Here is a 20,169-nt window from a genome sequence, read left to right as displayed (position 1 = left end):
GGCTGGCATTTATTAGGGACTCAGTGAAATGTCTGTGGATGAAACTGAGGTGGTAATAGGTAATGGGTATTCCTGGATAGCCTTCTGCCTTCCCTCCCGTCTCTCAACATCTATTATATACCAGGTCCTGGGAAGTCGGTGCCTTTGGTCAGACAAAAAGGCACAGCCTTCTCACTCACGGGTCGTATGGCTGTGAGAAGAGTCTCTCACACTCTAGGAATTTTCGTGTCGGAAAGACAGACACTGTTCAGATTAATCTAAGCTCTCCCTTCCGTAGGCATTGATGGCACACGGACACATTTGAATTTTCAGCGGCTCCTTTTCTGAGCCTCCCAGAGATGCTGCCGCCTGTGGTCATCTGTGCTTTGGGCCAACTCAGTGTCGCTTTCCCTTTAGTCTGGCAACAGCTTCTTGCCTGTCCACTGTCCACTGAGTCCTGGGAGGGGTTGCCAGTCCTCGGACAGGGTCCTGAGCATCCTGGGAAGAGCACATGACACAGGCCGGCCTGCCAGAGATCTCTCTCCCTCTGGCCCAGGATGGTCAGGCTGGGTCAGGAAGACCCGGTTTGCAGATCCAGAGATGGGCGGGTGTGGGGCTGCCAGCAACCTTGTTTCACGCGAAAGGAGAGAGTCTGTGTGAGAAACTAGCCCAGAGGGTGTCAGAGGGAAGGAGCAGGTGAGAGATCCTGTCCACATCATCTGAGTCCTTGGCTTTAGCCAGTGCCTGAAGATGGATTCAAAAAGTCCCCTCGTTGGCCTAAACTATACAATAGTAGGCCTTTCCTCCTGTGTTCAGGTCTAATAAATGACTGGTTCGTAGGCAAGTCAGTTAATGTTATGGCAGCCGGGAAACAATCTGATTCAGAAGCTTTCCAGATCGCTAGCATGTTCCTCCTATTCTTTTTCAAGCTGCCTTTCCCACACTCAACTGACGGCTGATTTGGTGACTCACTTTCCAAAGCACTTAACCTAGTCTTCGTAGGAACAGAACTTTCTTTTTCTATGCCTATTCCGCTAGTTCATGCCCTATTTAATTAAATTAGATTTGATTATTTATGTAATTGCGTCACTACAACACGTACAGTCGGAGTGAGTGAGTTTGATACAAGCTCAGCTGACTCTTGGTAAGCCGACGACTCAAGCAGCCACAGCAGAAGGGCCAGCCGGCTTGGCCGTATGCTCCCGGCCACCGGCACCCAGAATGCTGTGGTCGTTTTGTGACTCTCTTTTTCTCTCTTGCAACTGTGAGTCCTAATTAGAACTTGCTTTTCTTTGATGATATTATTGCTGGTCACAAATCTTGCTTGGGCCCCAGTAATGCTTGGCAATATCTTCTACTGCATTTCTTCAGCCAACAGAGGATCTTACCCCTCTTTGCGATGACTATTTCTTTTCCTTTTCTTTTTTAAAAAAATATTTTAGTGAGGGTGTGGGGGGAGATAGAAGGAGAGGGAGAGAGAGAGTCTTAGACAGACTCCATGCCCAACATGGAGCCCAGTGCGGGGCTCAATCCCACGACACTGAGATCATGACCTGAGCTGAAATCAAGAGTCAGTCACTTAACTGACTGAGCCACCCAGGTACCCCTCTGCAATGGCCATTTCAAACTTCCTCTGCTCTTCTCACCCCTCCAACCTTTCCATCTTCTCCCTTCTGTCTCAGCACAACAGCTTGCCTTTTATTTCACAGAGAAAAGAGAAACCATCAACCTTAAATTTCCAAACCTAATAACCTACCTACATGCTACCCCTGTCATTTCTTCTTGCTTTCCAGTTACATAGAGAAGCTGTCCCCGCTCTTGCTTCACATGTTCTGGATCCCAGCCCATCGGGACCTTATGCCAGCGTGGTTCTTCCTCTTTCCAGCTCTTCATCCGCTCCCTCTCTACAGCTCCTTGCCCCCCAATGTCACGTACGCTCAATTTGTTACAACGTGCAGTGGAGCTGTCTGGGTCTGGCCACTTGGCCTCCATTCCTCCCTCTGGGGAAATTGTCCTGGGAGGCCATGGGTACTCCTAGAGGTCTACTTAGCCAGGTATTCCTCGATTGTCCGAGGACAAGGTGTGTGGCCGTAGCTCACCCAAACGAGCTCCTGCTTCCCTGAGACTTAGAATCTTGAACAGAACACAAAGGAGAAAAAACCAGTATCCTTCCTTCCACGGCCATGACCGGGCAAGACTGGGAAGTGGCTCCCTCTTTTGAGGTCTGGAGTCACCTGGCTCCCAGCTTGGAGGAGCAAGGCTCGCTCTCCACATTACTTTCCTTTCTGAGCTCCCCGCGATCTTCTGACAACTCCCTTTCTGCCTATCTCAACCCGAGCTGTTCTCTGTTGCTTGAAATCAAGGATTCCTACTCCATGATGCAGCATATTAAAAAGCCAACCAAAAAACCAGAGCCAAAAGCCCGAAATCTCTCTTGACCCCATGTCCTTCCCGAGTGACCCCTTTCTTTATTCTCCCCTTTAGGGTCCTGCTTAAAAGAGTTGTGTGCACATTTGGTGTCTTGGATTCTCCCCTCCAAGACTCCTCACTCAGTGCACTCCCGTGGTCCTGCCTCCAGCACCGTGATGAAGCTGCTTGCCGTGAGTGTTCCGAGTCCCAGCAATGTCCCAGTTTCCCTCTTTCTTCCCTGGCTGCTTCTTCTCAGTTCTTTGCCACCTGGTTGGTTACCCACAGCGGGGTCCTGGGCCCTCTTTGCTACACTCTTCCTGAAGACCTTATTTAACTCCTGTGACTTCAGGGACCCCTGTGCCCCTGATGCCCAGACCTTCCGGGAAAGTTGTAGATGTGCAACTCGCCGCTCTACCGGGCAATGCATCATGCCCTGACTGAACTCCGGAGCACACCATTCTTGCTCCTCTTCTGTCAGATTCTTTTTTTTTTTTTTAATATTTTATTTATTTATTTGAGAGAGAGAGTGAGAGAGAGCTTGAGAGGGCAGAAGGTCAGAGGGAGCAGCTGACTCCCCATGGAGCTGGGAGCCCAATGCGGGACTCAATCCCGGGACTCAGGGATCATGACCTGAGCCAAAGGCAGTCGCTTAACCAACTGAGCCACCTGGGTGCCTTTCTTCTGTCAGATTCTGAGACTCAGGGAGTGGTCCTTGGCCCATGGGGTCCTAAACCAGAGCCTCCCCTCTCTACTAGAACAGTCAACAAACCCCACTCCTTCCCCACACCAGGCTGTCCTGGCTTTTACTTCCAGAACCTGACACAGGAGGAGCTCAATAAATATTTGATCAAATGACTGATAGCAGCAAGAACACTCCGCAGAATACTTTCGCAAACCCCACCTTTCCCACAGCCCTGGGAGGGAGGTGTAATTATTGTCGCTGTGCAGATGAGGAAACTGATGCCCAGAGAGGTGGACAGTTTTCTTGGGTGTGGGATCCGCAGAGCAAGAGAACATGTGGAGGAGTTAGGACAGCAACTGAGGGCTGACTCTCCATGCTTGGCTCTCCCTGGGCAGCCACCACAGCCAGAGAAGCTTCTTTGCCAAACCACCGTTGGAAGAAGAGGACCAGCTGTCCAAGGTGCCAAGGCCAGGCTCAGAGACCTTGGTGGCAGGTTCAGTGAGGCCACAACTGCAGGTGGACACCAGACTCCAAGCTGCCCCCCTGAAACACCAGGTTGAAGTTCTCGGAGGCTCTCATATGATCAGGGAGCTGGGAGCCCTAGGCATTGGCACTGACTCTCAGTGTAACCCCGGGTAGCTTATCCCTTCTTGGGGCTCAGCTCACTTCCCTAAAAAGGCAATGTGAGTAAGGTTCCTGAGACGTGAAAAGAGGGGCCCTAATTGCTAGGCAGGAGCAGGAGTGGGTTGGTGGTCTCAGCAAACAATCTCCCATATGGCCCCTTTGGGCAGATCCCCCCTGGCAGGCTGTGTGTGGTGGGAGGACAGGGCCTAGGGCTTCCACTTGGACATTCCCCTGTTATCCCCCAGTGTTCACCATCACCTCCATAGCTGTCTGGGCCAGTGCTCTAAGACCCCACTGGAAAGGGGTGCTTAGGGCAGCTGGAGTCTTCCTGAGCAGAACCCCACCCACTCCACCAGTGAGTGGGCCCCCACTTGAAGCTGTAGCTGACCATGGCACAGGAGTGGGGGAGGTAGGGCCAAGGCTTCCATTCCAGCCAGGCCCTAAGCAGCAGGATCCCAGGCTGGAGGGGGTGGGAATAGGGAGACATGGATGCCTGTGTTAAACCTCAGGTGGGAGAGTGTGAGGGCATGACTTATAGGCCCCAAATGCTGTCTGTGACAGGTATCTGTTGTCTCCTTTGGTCTGTGAGGTAATCTGATGAGGGACAGTTCAGAGCTACAGATGGGGATGCTAAGGTGCGGGGGTCCCTGCACTCAGAGAACATACCAGGCGGTGGGGTGGGGGGTGGCTGGGCGGGAGGTACCAGCCACACCTGCGCCCTAGTGCTGCACACCCCTGTTCTGGGCTAGGAGCCAGGGTAGGGGCTGGGGGAAGGGCAGTGAATGGTGCACATTCCTGCCTGGGCTCTCCACTCTCCACTCTCCACCTTGCTCTGAGGGCTGAGGGGCTTTCTGCTGACCTTCTCCTGATGCTCTGGCCTCAGAGCAGGGCTTGGAGAGGCTGGAAAGGTGAGCCCAGGCTTCTCAAACTGGAGGAGGACCAGAGAGGCGTTAGCTACTGGGGTCACTGGACCAAAGCCATATAGATCCCTCAGCAAAAGGTTGGGCAAGCAAATCAGGGGTTCCCTGAGCTAGAGTCAATAGAGTCAACATTGGGACCCAATTCTCAGAGACTGGGGCCCAGAGGTGGGAAATGCTCTTCTTAAAATGAGGCCCTCGGGATGGATGGCAGGAACCTCTGGAGAGCTGAAGGGGTCCAGGGTGGCTCGTGTGGGTGGCTGTTGCTCCTCTGTGACCCCCTAGCCAGATCAGGGTTTTCAGATACTGGGGGATGCAGAGGGAAAGGTGGCGGGCCCAGGCATTCCCAGGACCTGGACTCTTTCTGGAATCGTGGGGCAGAAAGGGAGAGAGGGAGGTTATTTTGGGGGCTATAGGAAGCAGTGGGATGGGGTGTGTCTCGCATGGGGTCGCCTCACCCTCTCATGGTCATTATGCATGCCAGCTGTTGGGGCCCATGGTGGCGGTCTGGAGATTAAATGCCCAGGAATGGGATTGGGTTAGGGGGCAAAGGTGGGGATAGGGACATGGGCCGGGGGAAGGGTGGGAGAATACGTGCTTTGGGGTCCGGGACCACGGTAGTCTTGGAGTCTGCGAGAGTGGAGCTAAGAGGATGGGACTGTGGGGTTCAGGGTTTGGAAAACAGGGGAGCGGGACTGTGAGTATGACGAACCCGGCCTGGTGTCTGAGGGTGAATGGCCCTAGAGCCATGGGGTCTTGAGGGTGGGGTCGGAAGCCGGAAACTTACGAAGGGCGGATCCAGGATGATGAAGGACGTGGGGCGGGGCCGTGAGGAAGTGGGTCGCCGGAGGACCCCGTGGCCCTCGGTGAGGGGTGTGGCGCTCTACAACGGGGACCGAAGGGGCGGGGCAATGAGGAAGTAGACTTGGGGGCTCGGTCGGGGGCTGGAGGGCTGTGGGGAGCCGAGTCTAGAAGACGGGTTGGGCGGCAAGTCGGGAAGATGGGTGTCTTGGGGAATTCGCTGGGCAGGCGCGTATAACAGGGGATCGTGATGGGGGCGGGGCCGAAGAGACGGGACAGTGGAGACCTGCCCTGAGGTCGGGAAGGAGGGCTTGGGGCTCGTGGACAGAGGGGTAGGGCTCCAGCGGCTGTGGGCGCCGGACCGCTCGGAAGCCGTGGGGGCGGGGCGGGCCGGGTCCCGGGGGCGGGGCCGCGGTCAGGGGGCGGGGCCCGGACGCCGACGCGGGCTGTGGAGCGCGGGGGCGGGCCCAGGTGAGCGGGGCCACAGCCCCCTGCGCCCCTCCTTCTGCGGCCCCCCAGTCACCCCTGGGCGCCACCCGGGCGCTGGCTCCGCGGGCCAGGCGGACGGCGACGGGTGGCGTCTTCGGCCCGGGCCGGGTCGGGCTCCGGCTCCATCTTGGGCAGCTGCGCCGGGCACCTGTGGCGGCCGCAGGAGCAGCGCTTCCGCCGGCCTGCGCGGCCCCGGGCGGGCGAGAGGGTGAGAGGCCGGCTGTGTGCTTGCGGGTGGAAGGGGGGAGGGTGGTGGGATGGGCAGCGCCTTCCCTTCCTGCGCCCCAGAACCCCACTCCTCACCTCTTCGTGCGCTCGACCCTCCGCATCACAGCCCTCGCCTGGTGCTCAGCGCCCCCCATGGCTGCATCCCTCCTCCCATCTCTCCTCTCATTGCCTATCCCATTCCCTCTTCCGCGTCTCCTCTGCCCATCCTCCCATTTCCAGCACTCTGCCTAGGACCCCTACTTCTTCTGCCTCCATCTCCGCTACTATCGCTGTGCCCTCCCATTCCTCCTCCCTTTTCCATCTCTACCCCTCCCTCCACCCTTCCGCGAGGCCTCCAGCCCCAAACCTCCTTTCCCTCGCGTTCCTTCTGCCCTCCATCCATACCCCTTGCCCCACAGCCTCATCTTCCCTCAGTCACTGCTTTTGCTTCTGGGAAGATCTGTGTCCTAGTTTGGGGGATTGTATCGAGGACCTTCTCCCTGAGTCCGGTGGGCTTTGTGCGGAGCGGCGGGGAAGGGGCCCCTGCTCTGGGGGAGAGTGTATGGTGTGGTGTGTTCAGGCCTCTGGCCCCAGAGCCAGAGGCGGCCTGTACATTTGGTGTGCAGAGTGCAGCTGTGGAGGTGCTGTTTCCTGCAGGCTCCCACAGTAGATGGGCCTGTGCGTCCGCCTCTCATGTGGCCACGGGTGGGGCTCAGGCCCATGCTGGTGCATGGGTGCCTGGGGGCACGGGTGCCCGGGAGCATGCAGGGAGGGATACACTAGCTACCCTGGCTACCTCTGGTTTGGGGCACCTGGGCCTTTAGGTTTACCTCCTCCACCCCAGCTGCCTCCTGGGAAGTATGGGCATATCGTCCTCAGGGGAGGAAGCTCTGGGACGTTTGGGGGCCTGGGCCTCTCTGGTGAGCAGTGCTGGGTCCTTTGGGCTTTTGCCCACAGTTATCCTCGAACCCTTTACTGGCACAGCATGTGACCTGAGCATTTTGTACTTAAGGCCCCCTCATCCTGTGATGGGCAGATTTTGTCCCCTTCAAACAATCCCTCTCGGTAGCTCAGGAATGCTCCTTGCTGCCTTGCCCAACTTTGGCCTTGAGTGGGTCCTGTCAGGCCCCTTTTGCTGCTGGGATGGATCAGACCACCTGCTGGAGGTTGCTACACCCCCACTATCCAACCAGGGGTTCCCGTGCTGTGTATCCCTACCAGGTCCCTGAGGGGTAAGGTCCATAGGTCCATATTTTAACATTGGAGCAGTTTCCCCTGCTGACCACATGGGTTTGCTTTTCCTGTTTTGGTTTTGCTGGAAGCAGAAGTCATCATCCAAATGCCTATCTCTTAACAAGAGGAGATGTATGTGGACGACACAGGGTGGTCTGAAACGGCCTGCTTGCAGCACCCCCCTGCCCCCCCCCCCCCCCGCCCCGGCCACACTCCCAAAGGCCTGAGCTCCTCAGCTGGGTGGTATGGCTGGAGCTAGAATCTCTGACCAAGTCAACCTAGCAGTTTTGTTTTGTTTTTTTGGTTGGTCCAGTTTGGGAGGTTCTGCAGGACTGGGAGGCTTTACTCAAAATAATGCTGGCTGATTGCTGCGTGAGGCCAGTTGTTCTTCCATTTACTGAGCAGCAGAACTGAGGCAGTAGGAGAGTCCCATATGGGCCACAAGACCTGGCCATCTTGCAACTTTGGCATCAAACGGGGCAGGAGAGAGGACAGTAAGGTGTCATCCAAAGAACACTAGCGGTCTTGGATAGCTTGGTGTGCCTGTCATTTATTTTGTGCTAAAACATCTTTCTAGGGTCTGTTTGGGGGTGAAACCAGAGCCTTCTCCATGGTTTTTAAGTGTGCATGCCATTCAGGCCAGACTCCAGACTTGGGTGTGCACCCACATACGTGTATGTACAAGCATGGGTGTGTATCCTCCCAAATTAAGTTTTAAAATAGACTGGGAAGCTTAGTGCAGTGATGGAGACACTGGGGACCCTGGTGGTGACTAGGTCCTAGGATGAGATGAGGACAGAAAGGACTGGGAATCGAGAGTAAGCTCACCTACAGGTGTCTCGAAAATGTCCTTTTGTCCCCCAGTCCTAGTCCCTGTGATACCTTGAGCACAGGTCGCTCCTGATGGGAGGAGGAAAGAAGAGATTATTACTAGCCGCCACTATTCTGTCTGTGCGCCATCATGTTAGTAGACTTCACAGCAACCTTGCAGCTGCATTTACTTCTGTTTTGCAGACTGGGCAAACTGGGGCTCAGGGAGCGTAGGTGTCTGCCTGGGGTAGGTGCACGGGAAGGGGAGGAATCAGGCTTAGAAGCAGACCCCTTGCCAGCCTGCTCACCCACGGCTCCAAAGCACATTTGGTCAGCTCCTCTCGCTCCCTGAGAGGCCCCTCTTCTTAGCGATGGGGGTGTGGGAAGCCTCCTTTCCCTGGGATAACCTGGGTGACTTCCCTCACAGCGTTTCCCTCCTTCAAGGCTGGGAAGACCAGGCTGTGGGAGAAATACCCCATTGGGGTTCAGCTGTGGGCTCTCTGAAATTTCTCAACTGCTCCCAGCCTCCATTTTGTCAGCTGCCACTCATGGAGGTGAGGTGAAGAAGGGAAGCGACAGATAGCCACCCGCCTGGGGTCTCTGTGGTCACTGCTTTTTCTGGGGGATGCCCCATCCTGGTAAGGCAGCCGTCTGGTGAGGGGGGCACAGTGGGAACCTTGTCGCTGGCGGCTTCTGAGTAGCTCCCAGAGGAGTCTGAGCGTATCCGCAGCCTCAGCCCCCCTGTTTCCTCAGAGTGGGGCCAGGGCCTGACCTTGCTCTCTCTGGCCCTGCTTCCCAGGAAGGTTTTAGGTCGGTGGGTTTCAGCCAGAGGCTGTGTTAGGTGCCGGGCTTTCAGCCAAGTCAGGGCAACCGCAAAGTCGGGAGATGGTGGCAGTGGGGGAATGGTAGTCTCCAGGACTCAGACCCTCCTGGATTTGATTCCTGGCTTAGCCGCTCGCCAGCTGTGTGCCCACGGGCAAGTCGGGACACCTCTCTGAGCTCTGGCCTCCTCATCTGTAGAATGGGGTGGATGGTGTACCTTACGAGGCTGCTGTGACAATTACAGTCAAGTGAGCCAGTGCGCAGACAGGGTGTGACCCGTGCCTGGCACGGGAAGGCCGGGGGTGACAGCCCTGTGAGCTGTTCTTTAACGTCCTCATCACTGTGACTGTTACTGGCTTTGTCGCCCTTCTCTGTATGTACGTCCATCTTGGAGCTCCTGGAGGGCAGGGCCTGGGTTCTAGTCCTCCCTTGGCTCCCTTTTCTTGACACCTGGGACCAGTGTGGCTTCGGCCGCGAGGAGCAGCCAGGTGGGGACACTCCCGTGCAGGAGCTAGAGCCCACGGGTCCCGGAGGGGAGTCATTAAGCACAGGTGGCCATTTACACTTTAAATGGCTTACTGGGACATGAAATCAGAAAGCCAGTTTGTTAGTCATACAGGCCACGGGTCAAGGGCTTAGGAGCCACATGTGGCCGGTGCCCATCTATAGGGCAGTGCAGAGTAGAATCTTTCCATTATCACAAAGCTGGGCTGAACTGGACTCCAAAGCAGGCCTTGAGCTCTCAGGGGACTTCAGTTCCAGAAGCATCCTCACTGTAGAACAGCTGGCAGCCGTCTCCCGAGTGTCGGGGCAGAAGAAGTTGGTAATTATACAGAAATTGAGTTCCTGAGAGCCCTTCCCATGTTCTCTTTCTGGTGGCCTTGCTCACCTGTCCGAGGCGGTTGGTGTCTTGGTAGTTCTTATCAGGCCAGGGGTGGAAGGGCAGGACTGGGATTGCCTCTCTTCCCCTGCCCTGTTTCTCCAGCTGGTCCTGCCTGGCAGGGAGTCCTGGGGGGAGGGTCCTCACTGACAGCTTTGGCTGGGGCCAGGCCGGCCCAGATGCCCTGACCTCTCCCCCTTACCCCCTCTGGGGCCCTGCCCAACCTCCTCCCCTCCCCCCGTGTGCCTCCTGCCTTGTGCTCTCCCCCGGCCCCTTCTCCTTCCTTTCTCTCCGGGCCCCACGTACACGGCTGGGATCCCGGGAGGCCTTTTCTGATCCATCATGTGAAGTGAGCTCTCCTGGAAATGCTCTCTCTCGGACCCCATTTTCGGCACTCAGCCTTCTCCCCTGCGGCTTCACTCTCTTGTTTTCTGAGGCAGGCACATGGCAGCCGTGCCGAGTGCCAGCCAGTGTCGGGTCCGTTGTGGGTGCTGGGTAGACTGAGGGGCATGGGCCGCCGGGCCTGCTCCGACAGCTTTGGGTCAGTGGAGGCCCGCGGTTGCTCAGGTCGCTCCATCCAGGCCAGCCAGTGCTCAGCCAGAGATGGAGCCAGCCCAGCTTGGGTACGCTTCTCCAGGAGGAGGTGCTGAGGCTGAAGGGGCCAGGCTCTGGGCTGCGGAGGAGTCTGTGAGCACATCCAGAGGGGTCTGTGTGACGGGAGGAAGGGACAGGAATGGCAGGCGGGGAGGGAGGCGAGGAGAGTGCAGGCACACACAGCAAGAGGGAATTTAAGTTTTATGGAGGGCCTGTCTGCCTGGTGACGTTAGGTCCCGTTCCCGGAGGCGCAGCCAGATCCAAGCTGGTTCCTTGTCTCCCAACTCCAGAGCCTGGCAGGTGGTGGGTGCTTGGAGACGGCTGTGGAACAAGTGAACATGTAAAGGGCTGGCGCGTGGGGCTTCTCCCTCCCCCTGGAGCCTGAGGTGGGAGTCAGGAAACCCGTTTCCCCTTCACAGCTGCCAAGACTGAGTCCCAGAGACAGGACAGCTCAACCAGGCCAGGCCCGAGAGGGTGGTTGGGGGGGGACCCAGGGTCCTTCCCCGCGTGTCCTCTGTTCATTGTTTGTTCATCTCACAGCCCTCCTTGGAGCCCCAGCTCTGTCCCAGGGAGGCCCCACTCCAAAGCAAGATGGATACGGACAGTTTTAGGAGGAACCAGGCTAGTATTTGCTAGTCAAGCTTTACTGGTTATTAAAATATTGCAATGCTCCTGGGCTGGTTGACTAAGAGCTGTTGTCCCAAAGCCCCCGCCCCCAGTGCTGCAGTCCCCACCCCAGGGTCCCAACAGACACAGCCTCTCCCCTGGATTCCTGTCTTACCAGGTAAGGCAGCAGTTAAGACTCAGCAGCTGGCGTGGTGGGTGGTCTCTGGGACCTTGTGCTAGGGCTGGTTCTAATCGCTTGGTACTGTTATCAGAGATTTGCAGGGACATCTTCCAGTGTAATGTTTGCTAATCTTGATTTTAAGTGTCTCGTGTCCTCATGGCTCTGGGCCATCAGGCAACTGGGGCTGCAGCTGTCCTCCGAGCGTGCCTAGCTCCGCGCAAGCCCACGGCGGTGTCCAGCTGAGGTACTGCACACAATTCAGCTCCATTCCCTCCCTCTCTCTCCTGCAGGCCACCATGAGCACCAGCCGCCCCGAGCCAGGTGCCCGGCCACCCTGGAGCCCCCGCCCGCAGCCCCTGTCCCGGAGCTCGTCCAACCTGCTGGGTGAAGGCCAGGGGCAGAGACCAGAGCTCCGCAAGAGTGCCAGCAGCACCGTATGGCAGGCCCAGCCAGGCGAGGCCAGCAGCAGTCCGCAGGGCCCAGAAGAGGAGGAGCAGCATGCTGAGAGCGAGGAGCAGGCACAGGCATCCAGCCCCAGGCCCCGGCCCCGTGCTGTGGGCCACTGGCGGAGCAGCACTGTGGGCAATGTGTCTACCGTGGGCGGTGGTGATCTGTGTCGCCTGCGGGCCCCTGGCGCCACTGCCATGCAGAGGAGCCACTCAGACCTGGTCCGTAGCACCCAGACCCGGGGTCGCGGTGCTACCCAGAAGGCCAGCCTCAGCTGCTCGGCCCTTGGCAGCTTGCCTGTCCACAGGGCTCGGCTGCAGCCCAGCCGTACTTCTGGCCAGGGAGGCCAGGCCCCTGCCGGCCTAGAAAGGGACCTGGCTCCAGAGGAAGGGTCTTTGAACTCAGCCTGGACACTGGGAGAGAGTCAGGTGAGGGTAACACCACCAGACCTGGGAGGGACAGCTCCCACCAGCAGCAGCCCCCAGGCCGGACCCGAAGCCACTGGGCAGCCGGCAACCGCCTCCTGCCATGCCCTGTCCACAGCAACTCTAGTATGCGGGATGAGGGAGGTGGGGACCAGTGGCTGCTGCCATGCCCTGCCAGCCCCAGGGATCCTGGCCTTCCCCAAGCTAGTGGCCTCTGTGAGTGAGTCTGGGCTACAGGCACAGCATGGGGTGAACTTCCAGTGCAGGTTGCCTGGGGTGCTCCCTGGGCATTCCCACTGTTGTGCCCACCACCCTTGGGGTCCCACTGGGTTAGCCACAGAGCCTGGTGCCAGGACCAAGGATGTGTGGACCATGACCTCAGCCAGTGACTTGGCCCCTGTGTTGGCATCCTCTCTGTCAGCCCAGGATGCTGGTGTGCAGGCAGCGCCCATGGCGGTCTGCAAGGCTGTGGCAACCAGCCCACCCCTGGAAGGCCCTGCGGCCCTGCACACATTCCCGGAGGTAACCGTGGGAGCCAGCCTGGAGGAGGCACCCTCCCCTGTGCGGGATGTGCGATGGGATGCTGAGGGCATGACCTGGGAGGTGTACGGAGCTGCAGTGGACCCCGAGGTGCTGGGTGTGGCCATCCAGAAGCATCTGGAGATGCAGTTTGAGCAGCTGCAGCGGGCGCCCACCAGCGAGGACAGCCTGTCGGCGGCGGAGGGCCGCCGGGGGCCGCTGCGAGCCGTCATGCAGTCCCTGCGGCGCCCCAGCTGCTGCGGCTGCTCCGGTGGAGCTCCCGAGTGAGGGGCCATGGCCCTTGGAGCTCTCCTGGGCCCTTGGACTCAGCCTCAGGCCCCGGGCCGCAGGGGGTGCCATGCTTCTCAGTCCTACCGGCGGCTGTGGACGTGTCTCTGCTGTTGGCTGACCACAGGGCGCAGGACCGCAGCCTGGCCCCCTCCTCCTCACAGCTGGGCTGGTTTTTAAGGGCTTGATCCCCACGAGCCACATCTCTGCACGTTGAGGCTCTGAACCTTGGGACAGACTTTCAGCACCGTGCAGGAGGGAGATCCCGATTCTTCTGTAAAAATACTTGACATTCTGTGTAGTCTCTCCTCAGAAGTCTGCTGCGATTTCCCTGAGGGCTCTTGGTGGCTTTATTTTAGAGCTGAGCTATAGTGATGAGCTATAATGCCTTCCTGACATGAAAGTTGGGGCCCCAAGTGACAGGGACTGGCTGGGTCTTTAGGGCAGGGCACTGACATTGAAGACTGCCTGTGTGCCCGCCACTGTGCTTGTCACCTTACCCTGGGGAGCACCCGCCTCTTTGCCCCATTATCTGGATGAAACCATGGACACCTGGCAAGGCTGTAGCTGACAGACCTGGGCTGGCCTGCTGGAGGGGGTGGGCTAAGGTTCAAAGCCAAGGCTGGCTGAAGGCTGCACTCTTTTCCCTGCAGCACATGGTTGGTCAGTGCAGTGCAGTCACGAACCAGAAGACTTTATTGAGTCACTATTCTGTGTGGGGTTCTGTGGGTTCCTTGCTGAGCTGACAGTGTGGGGGAGGTGGCACTTCAGGACCAGGGTGCTGAGCATTACAGAAGGGCCGTGGGTGCTACTAAGAGCCAGCCCCCTTGTTGGTCATCATGGCAGGAGCCGGTCTCAGGAAGGGGAAAACAGGTGGCTCCTTGTCCCCGAATATCTTGGCAGGGCCTGAAATTGCACCCTTGTCACCTCATTCCTGTGGCTTAATGATTTATTCCCAGCTGGTGCACTCCTTGAAAGACGGATGGGAGAAATGGGTGGGAAAAGGGAAGAGGCCTGGAGTGGGGTCTTCCAACCTGTTGGGAAATGGCCAGAGCTATGAGGCCCTGGGGAGCAGGGAGGCCCATGGGCCTGTTCTTTCAGCCGTGCCCATGTGAGTTGACCTGGGCCAGGCAGTGGGGAGCCGGGGATATGGGGTGAGGGAGCCCAGGACACAGGCTTGGTACAGCCTGACTTCATTGCCTGAAGATCTCTCAGGCCCTGTGGAGTTTGGGGGCGGGCTTGTGTCATCATCTTGGGCTTAGCATCGAAGACTTTAAGCTCCTGGGACAGTCCACCAACTTACTCTTAAGAGGTTAGGGGGTTGCTCAGGGTCCCCTGCCCTGGGGTGGAATCAGGGCCCAGATGCTGAACAGGGTGTTGAGGACACAGTGGGGCTGGACAGATGGACCGTGGGGAAGGGCACACCAGGCAGCTGGGACAGTCTGGTCAGAGACCTGGAGGTGCCCGTCCTGCTCATGCTGTGGTGAGCCATGGTAATGCAGCCTCTGTTGGGGTGTTTGTTGGGTTGGGAGGCTGGCAAGGTTGCCCCATGGTGAGGACAGGAAGAGGTGGGAGGCAGGGCCCAGGAGATGTGGGTGTGCGAGCCAAGGGGGGGGGCCTGTCAAGGGGGAACGGAAGGGGAGCCGGGGTTTGGGTATGTGACACACACACACACCCATCCTGCCGTGGCTTCAGGAAGGAGGAGGAGTTCCAGGAGCTGGGGTTTTCCAGTTTGAGCAAAAGGAGGCGAGGCCATCACCTGGGACAAGGGGAGGCAGGTGAAGGGTCACATGTCAGGATATTTGGCTCAGACCAGTGAAACCCTTAAGAGACTTTCTCTGTCATATGCAAATTGGAATGAGTTCATTCTCTGTTGGGCTGTTGGGGGCCAACCTGGCCAACACGTGCAGCTTCTAGGCTGCACCTGGAGTGCCAGGATGTTGGGCTGGGCTGGGCCCTGAATGGGAAGGGCCAGCCAAACCTTCTACCCAATTCATCATGCCTGAGATAAATGTTTGCAGGGTGGTGTTGGAATCCAGGTGTGTCTGGCCTTGGGACTGTGCATGGCTCGGGACCCCGTCATACTCTCCTAGGTAGGCTTGCCACCCTGGCCTTGGCCCCACGGCTCAGACTGCGTAGACCTGGCCAGTGGATTTACCTAGTGACTGCAGCAGAATCCCTGAGTTTGACCTGGAGAACGAACCCCTCACCCCCATCCCATTGCTGTGGCCCCTCCCTGGCCAGGCATGACCGGTTGTGGTTTAGGGACTTAAAACATGTCCACCTGCTTAGTTTGCAGATCTCCCCTCAGGTTCCAGATTTGTGACCAGAGTCTCTGGGTCTCCTTCAAGCCCTGTTGTGGGAGGTGGTGGATTTCATTATTTGTACACTTGTTTTGTTCTGAATTTGAAATAAAGTTTTGGAGGTCAGAGCTTTGCCAGGCAAGGGTCCACAGTCCTGGCTGGTCTGGTTTTTTGCTGGTAGGTTTTGTTCTTGGAGCATCCCCCCTAGATCCTGAGCAGGAATCCCCCTCCTTCTTCTCCAGGGACTCCTCCCTTCTGTCCATTGTTCTCCCCTTCCTGGCAGGGCCCCCCAACAGCCGAAGCCTGGCTTCCTGGAGCTTATCACCTCTGGGCGTGGCCAGGACACAGGGCACACATCTCTTGCCAAGCCCCAGGCTGCTATTACCCTCCAGGCAATCACTCGCCCACCCCAAGGGAGAAGCCACTGCCGCCAGAGTGTAGGCTCCCCCCACCAGCTCACGTTGTGTATGGGGGGTGCAGATGGTGGAGGAGTGGAGAATGGTCCTGTCACATGGGGACATCACCGCCCGTATCCTCTGGATTGGGTCTCTGTCCCCAGAAGTGCTGCATTCTTATTTCACCGGGTGGTGGGGGTGGGTGGGGTTGACGAGGCAGGGAACCTTCCCAGTGTGGATCCTAACACTTCAGATCTGAAAGTGTTGCGGGGGAGTGGGGTGGGTGGTACTACATCTTAGTGGTCTACAGTCTGAGATTGACTCCTGGGTCTCATCCACAGCCAGGAGAGCTTGGGCAAATTACTGACCTTGCTGTCCTCAGCTTCCTCATGATGACACGATGACAGTCGTGGCTCCTTCTTAGGTTGGCCCTGTGGATCAAATGGAATAACCCACATGAAGCAGGTGGCACCGAGTTGGGGCTTACGCCCACACCAGTGTCCTGGGACGCCTCTTCCTTGGGCCTACTTCTGTGGCCAAAGTCAGGGGCTAGCTCTTCCCTAGCCAGCGTGGCTGTGGTCAAGGTCCACATCCCATCTCCTTGGCCATTCCTCATTCAGATCCGCCTTCCAGATCCTTCACCCTGTGCTTACACCCTGCTTAGAACATGTGTACTCTGGCCATGGCCTGAAACCGTGGTTTCCAGAACCATGCTGAGGAGACTAGTCTGCGCTGGGCTCCCAGAGAAGCTGGTGCTATGATTCTAGATTAACTGGGGAGTGGGGAGCACAAGGTAGGGAAGGGATAGAAGCCAACAAGGGCATGATCTCAGGTAGAGTCCCGGCCTTGGCCAGGTCCTGCAGGGGAGCCCTGTGGCACACTCTACCTCAGGTAAGGGCCACTGGGGCCAGGGCTATGTGGGTGAGGCGTAGTTCTGGACACTCCTGTCGGTGGCAGGCAGGCCGTGAAGACCCAGGAGCCCTGGGGCAGGTGTCTGCATGGGGTGTAGGTCCCATCTGAGGGGAGGGGTGCACAGAAACCAGGGACGTCTGCGGGGTCTGGGGGGACACCCATCCCCAGATGCGTTCAAGCCCTGATCAGCCCCTCACCCAGTAGATGCGTGTGGAGTCTGAGGCCTGCAGAGTGCCCAGACCTTGCCTCCGGGAGCTGCTCTGAAGCAGTTGTCTCATTTATGTTCATGCCGAGTGACCTTGGTTACTCAAGTGCAGAGCTTGCATTTGCCCTCACTAAATTCCGTCTCGGTCATCATTCTGGCCTGACCCAGTTTTGTCATCAGAAGCTATGACTAGTCCTTTATCAGTTTCCATCCAACCTGTCAGGCAGAGCAGGGACATATGGAGCCCAGGGCCCGTCACCGAGTCATCCTAGAGTTCAGCACTGGTCCCCGGTGCCTATGAATCAACAGTCATCATGGGCAAATTCATTTAAGGTGAATTTGTGCAAATCTGCATCTTCAACATGGGTAGCACTCTTCTGACCGAAGTTCTGGCCCAGGGACCCTCACATCCAAACAAGGACAGAGGGGAGGGGGCTTAACTTGAGTCCTTCCTCTTGGCATGGCTGTTTCTAGTTCTGGTGATCGCTGCTTTCCTTTTGAAGATCCTACTTCTGTTTAACAAGCTGTTCTAGAAGTTTGAGATCTGCAGCAAGCTAAGATTCAGACTACCTTGTAACCCCTTAGGATATTGGAAACTGCCCCACTCTGCATCGGCAGGCCTCCCCTTTATCTTCCTCTGGGCACAAGGGGACTCACCAGCGTACTTCCTTGGAAGTAAAGTGGCGGGGGGGGGGAGCATGGCACTCATCACAGCTGGTCTCTAGCACCTTCCTCATTGGGCCTTTCCCTGGGGCTGCACACCCTTTTTTGCTCAGTCTTTCTGAAGCTGGGTGGGGGTCTCCCTGATGGATTAGGAGAACGCAGGGCTAGTTTTGTTGCTGTGGTTACACAGAAATAATAAGCCACAGAACATTTCAGAAAAGTCGATGTCTGTTAAAAAACCCAAACCAAATCAAAGTTGCATTGGCCTATGGGATTGGGGGTGGGAGCTGGGGTCTGACTCTGGCTCCAAAAGTTGGATAAACATTGCCTTTGCTCTCTTCTGCAGTGACTTTCTGTGACTCATTCATCCTTTCTCCCCCTCCAAGTTGGGGTGCCTCAGCAAGGAGGCAGGTCTGTACCCTGAGATACTGTATCCTGTGTTGCCGGATGGGAGTCCTAGAATTCATATCTCATGTCCCCACTTCATAGGAGGGAGTGTGGGAATTGTAGGAACACGGCAGATCTCATTTGGGGCTTGGGACTGGTGAGTGTGTCCAATTTTAAGGTGTGTGGCTTTTAGTCATGTACCCCTCACCCAGTCTGTCCTGGCCTAGAACTTTCCATTTCTGAAACTTTCCTGAGAAGAAACATAGCATCCTATAAATGTGGCCAGGAGAGTGCAGGAACTCCATGGGTGTCCAGACAGGCCCCATGGGAAGGCTCTGCCAATGGTGTTTGTTCTCCCCACGCCCTGTTTTTCTTGAACCTCGGTTTCTCCCTTTTTTCCTTTTCTGTATCAAGTTCTCTCTGCCCTCAAGAAACCTCACATCTCCACATGGTCTCATTGTCCTTTCCCCTGCTTCCTTCCTCTGCCGCCAAGGGTCTGTCTCACCCTAACCCCCTTGCCACAAACAGCTGTCCTGTTCTTCTCATGGCCTGTGCCATTTCTCGCTCGACCATGGCTGAGTCTGGGTCTCAGCATTCCCGACTTTCACGAGTCTGGGCTCTTCCTTCCTACCTGCCCGTTCTCTTTGGGTGAAAACCAAATCATTGGAACTTGCCAAATAGATTCTGAGCCTCTCCCCAGAGAAGAAGGCCTCCCTGGGCTAAACTGGGGTTGCTTTGGCAAGTTTCTATCACTTTTACCCCAAATGAGAACTCAGTTGTTCGTGGTCCTGCTGGGTGAGGGGAGGAGCTTTGTTCAGGCTGAAAACTATACCAGTTTTCACTTTTGGTGGCCCTTATTGGGGCCTGGCGGGGTAGATCACTGAGGGGCTTATCGGATGTGCAGTGACACCTGCTGGCTTCAGGTAGGCCCTCTCCTCTTTCACGTTTTCAAACATTTCTTGCTTTGCTTGTAGTTAGATTGGGGCATGGCCTGGGCCTCCGTGGGAGCACATCATGCTGTCCCATCTCTGTGCTTCTCTCCTGTGTGGGACTGGGCTTGTGTCTAGGAGCCAGAGCTGGGGACAAGGGGGAGGAGACTTCTGTCTTCAACACCTAAGAAGATGCCCACTGAGAAAGCCTGAGTAGAGCCCAAGTAGGGAGCCTCAGTTGGGGTTGGCATTTTCCATGGCTCACCAGGGAACTGAATTTGGGGTGCTGGAGCCCTGCTGGGGAGGAGTGGAATTGTCCCCTCACCTACGCCCGCTGGCCCCTTACATGCAGCCTTCTACTTTGCCCTCTCTTTGTCTGCTTCTCATTTTTAGCAGTCAAGGCTCTGGGGAGGTGGTGGCCAAGGGTGCCATTTTGTATTCAGGCTTTGTGGCTTTTGTAAGCCCCACCTGCCTCCCTTGAGGAAGACTCAGTGGTTTGATTTCTTTTCCTGTGGAGTTGGGGGAATTCAGGGAGAGCAGGTAGGGCTTCCTGAGAAGTTTCCAACCCTGAACGCCCTTCCTCACAGGTACAATCCTCAGGGTGTGGCTCAGCCTCCCTCCTGGCCACACCCCTGGGCTGGGGAGGGAGTGGGCAAAAACCAGCAGGGCTGTGGTCCCAGGAAGGCTGGGACACACAGCTGGGCCCTGAAGGCACCAGGAGCACTGCCTGAGACTTGCTGAAGGACGGACAGCCATGCTCCACGTAGGAGCCTGCCTTTATCTGAATTTTTGATATTTCGTCATTCATTTTGTTGCATTGATTCTGATTTTAAAATATTCACGAAAGCACTGTTTATCTTGATTACTGAGCATTCTGTGCCTAGTCTCTGCCTGGTGTCCTCCTTCTGTCTGAGGACTAAGAGACCTCCGTTCCTTTTCCGGCCTCACACCGGTACCTCTGGCAGGTGCTGGGCGGCGCAGGGGAGGGGAGGGCTATCGGGGGGCGGGGGGGGCTGGTGGGGGTGGGCTGCCTGCCGCATGCGTCCCGGAGGGCTCCAGGGCTGGGAGGGTACCCGGGCCGTGCGGCCCGCGGGAGAAGCTCGGGCGCCCCCTAGTGGTCACGGAGCCGCCCTTCAGAGGCTCCTGAGGACGCAGGCTCGGAGCCAACTACTTGTCCCCTCCCGGGGCAGCCTGGAGCTACCAATCTCACCGCAGTGCCTGCCCCTCCTCCTCCGAATGCTCCAGGACAACCAGAGCAGAAGATTGCGGTTGGGATGATAGAGCCGGAAAAGGTTGAGGGGGTGGGGTCCAGGCAGAGGTGGGGCTGGGGAGGGCACCTGTGGCCTTTGGAGGGGAATACAACCTCATTTTACTTAAACCTTTGACTTCAGCTGTGAGTTATACAACCTGAGGAGGCTGAATGTAGGAGCATTTGTCATTCCACCCTAAACGCGGGTGTGTT

At 57.2% G+C, this 20,169-nt stretch overlaps 2 protein-coding genes across 2 annotated transcripts in view; one reads left to right on the top strand and one right to left on the bottom strand.

Annotated features, from left to right (window-relative positions):
- Positions 1–6,263, bottom strand: part of LOC308355013 (synaptotagmin-15-like) — a gene marked incomplete at its 5' end in the record, with an annotated part of 29,586 nt that extends 23,323 nt beyond the window's left edge. The window contains 3 exons of the mRNA XM_080822931.1: positions 5,399–5,494; positions 5,936–6,083; positions 6,205–6,263. Coding sequence (XP_080679057.1) covers positions 5,399–5,494; positions 5,936–6,083; positions 6,205–6,263 — 303 coding nt within the window. The remainder of the gene's footprint in view (positions 1–5,398; positions 5,495–5,935; positions 6,084–6,204) is intronic.
- Positions 6,264–10,806: 4,543 nt separating this feature from the next.
- GPRIN2 (G protein regulated inducer of neurite outgrowth 2) lies at positions 10,807–12,913 on the top strand (the record flags this gene model as incomplete). Its single annotated transcript, XM_080823179.1, has 2 exons — positions 10,807–10,833; positions 11,525–12,913. Exon 2 carries the CDS (start codon positions 11,531–11,533, stop codon positions 12,911–12,913), a length of 1,383 nt encoding a protein of 460 aa, XP_080679305.1. The 5' UTR covers positions 10,807–10,833; positions 11,525–11,530.
- Between the last annotated feature and the right edge of the window lie 7,256 nt (positions 12,914–20,169).

Source organism: Martes martes, assembly GCF_963455335.1.
Source record: "Martes martes genome assembly, chromosome: 14".
In the NCBI taxonomy this organism is placed as follows: Eukaryota; Metazoa; Chordata; class Mammalia; order Carnivora; family Mustelidae; genus Martes; species Martes martes.
The sequence above is the reverse complement of the archived record's forward strand: the minus strand, read 5'-3'. Positions and strand labels throughout refer to the sequence as shown.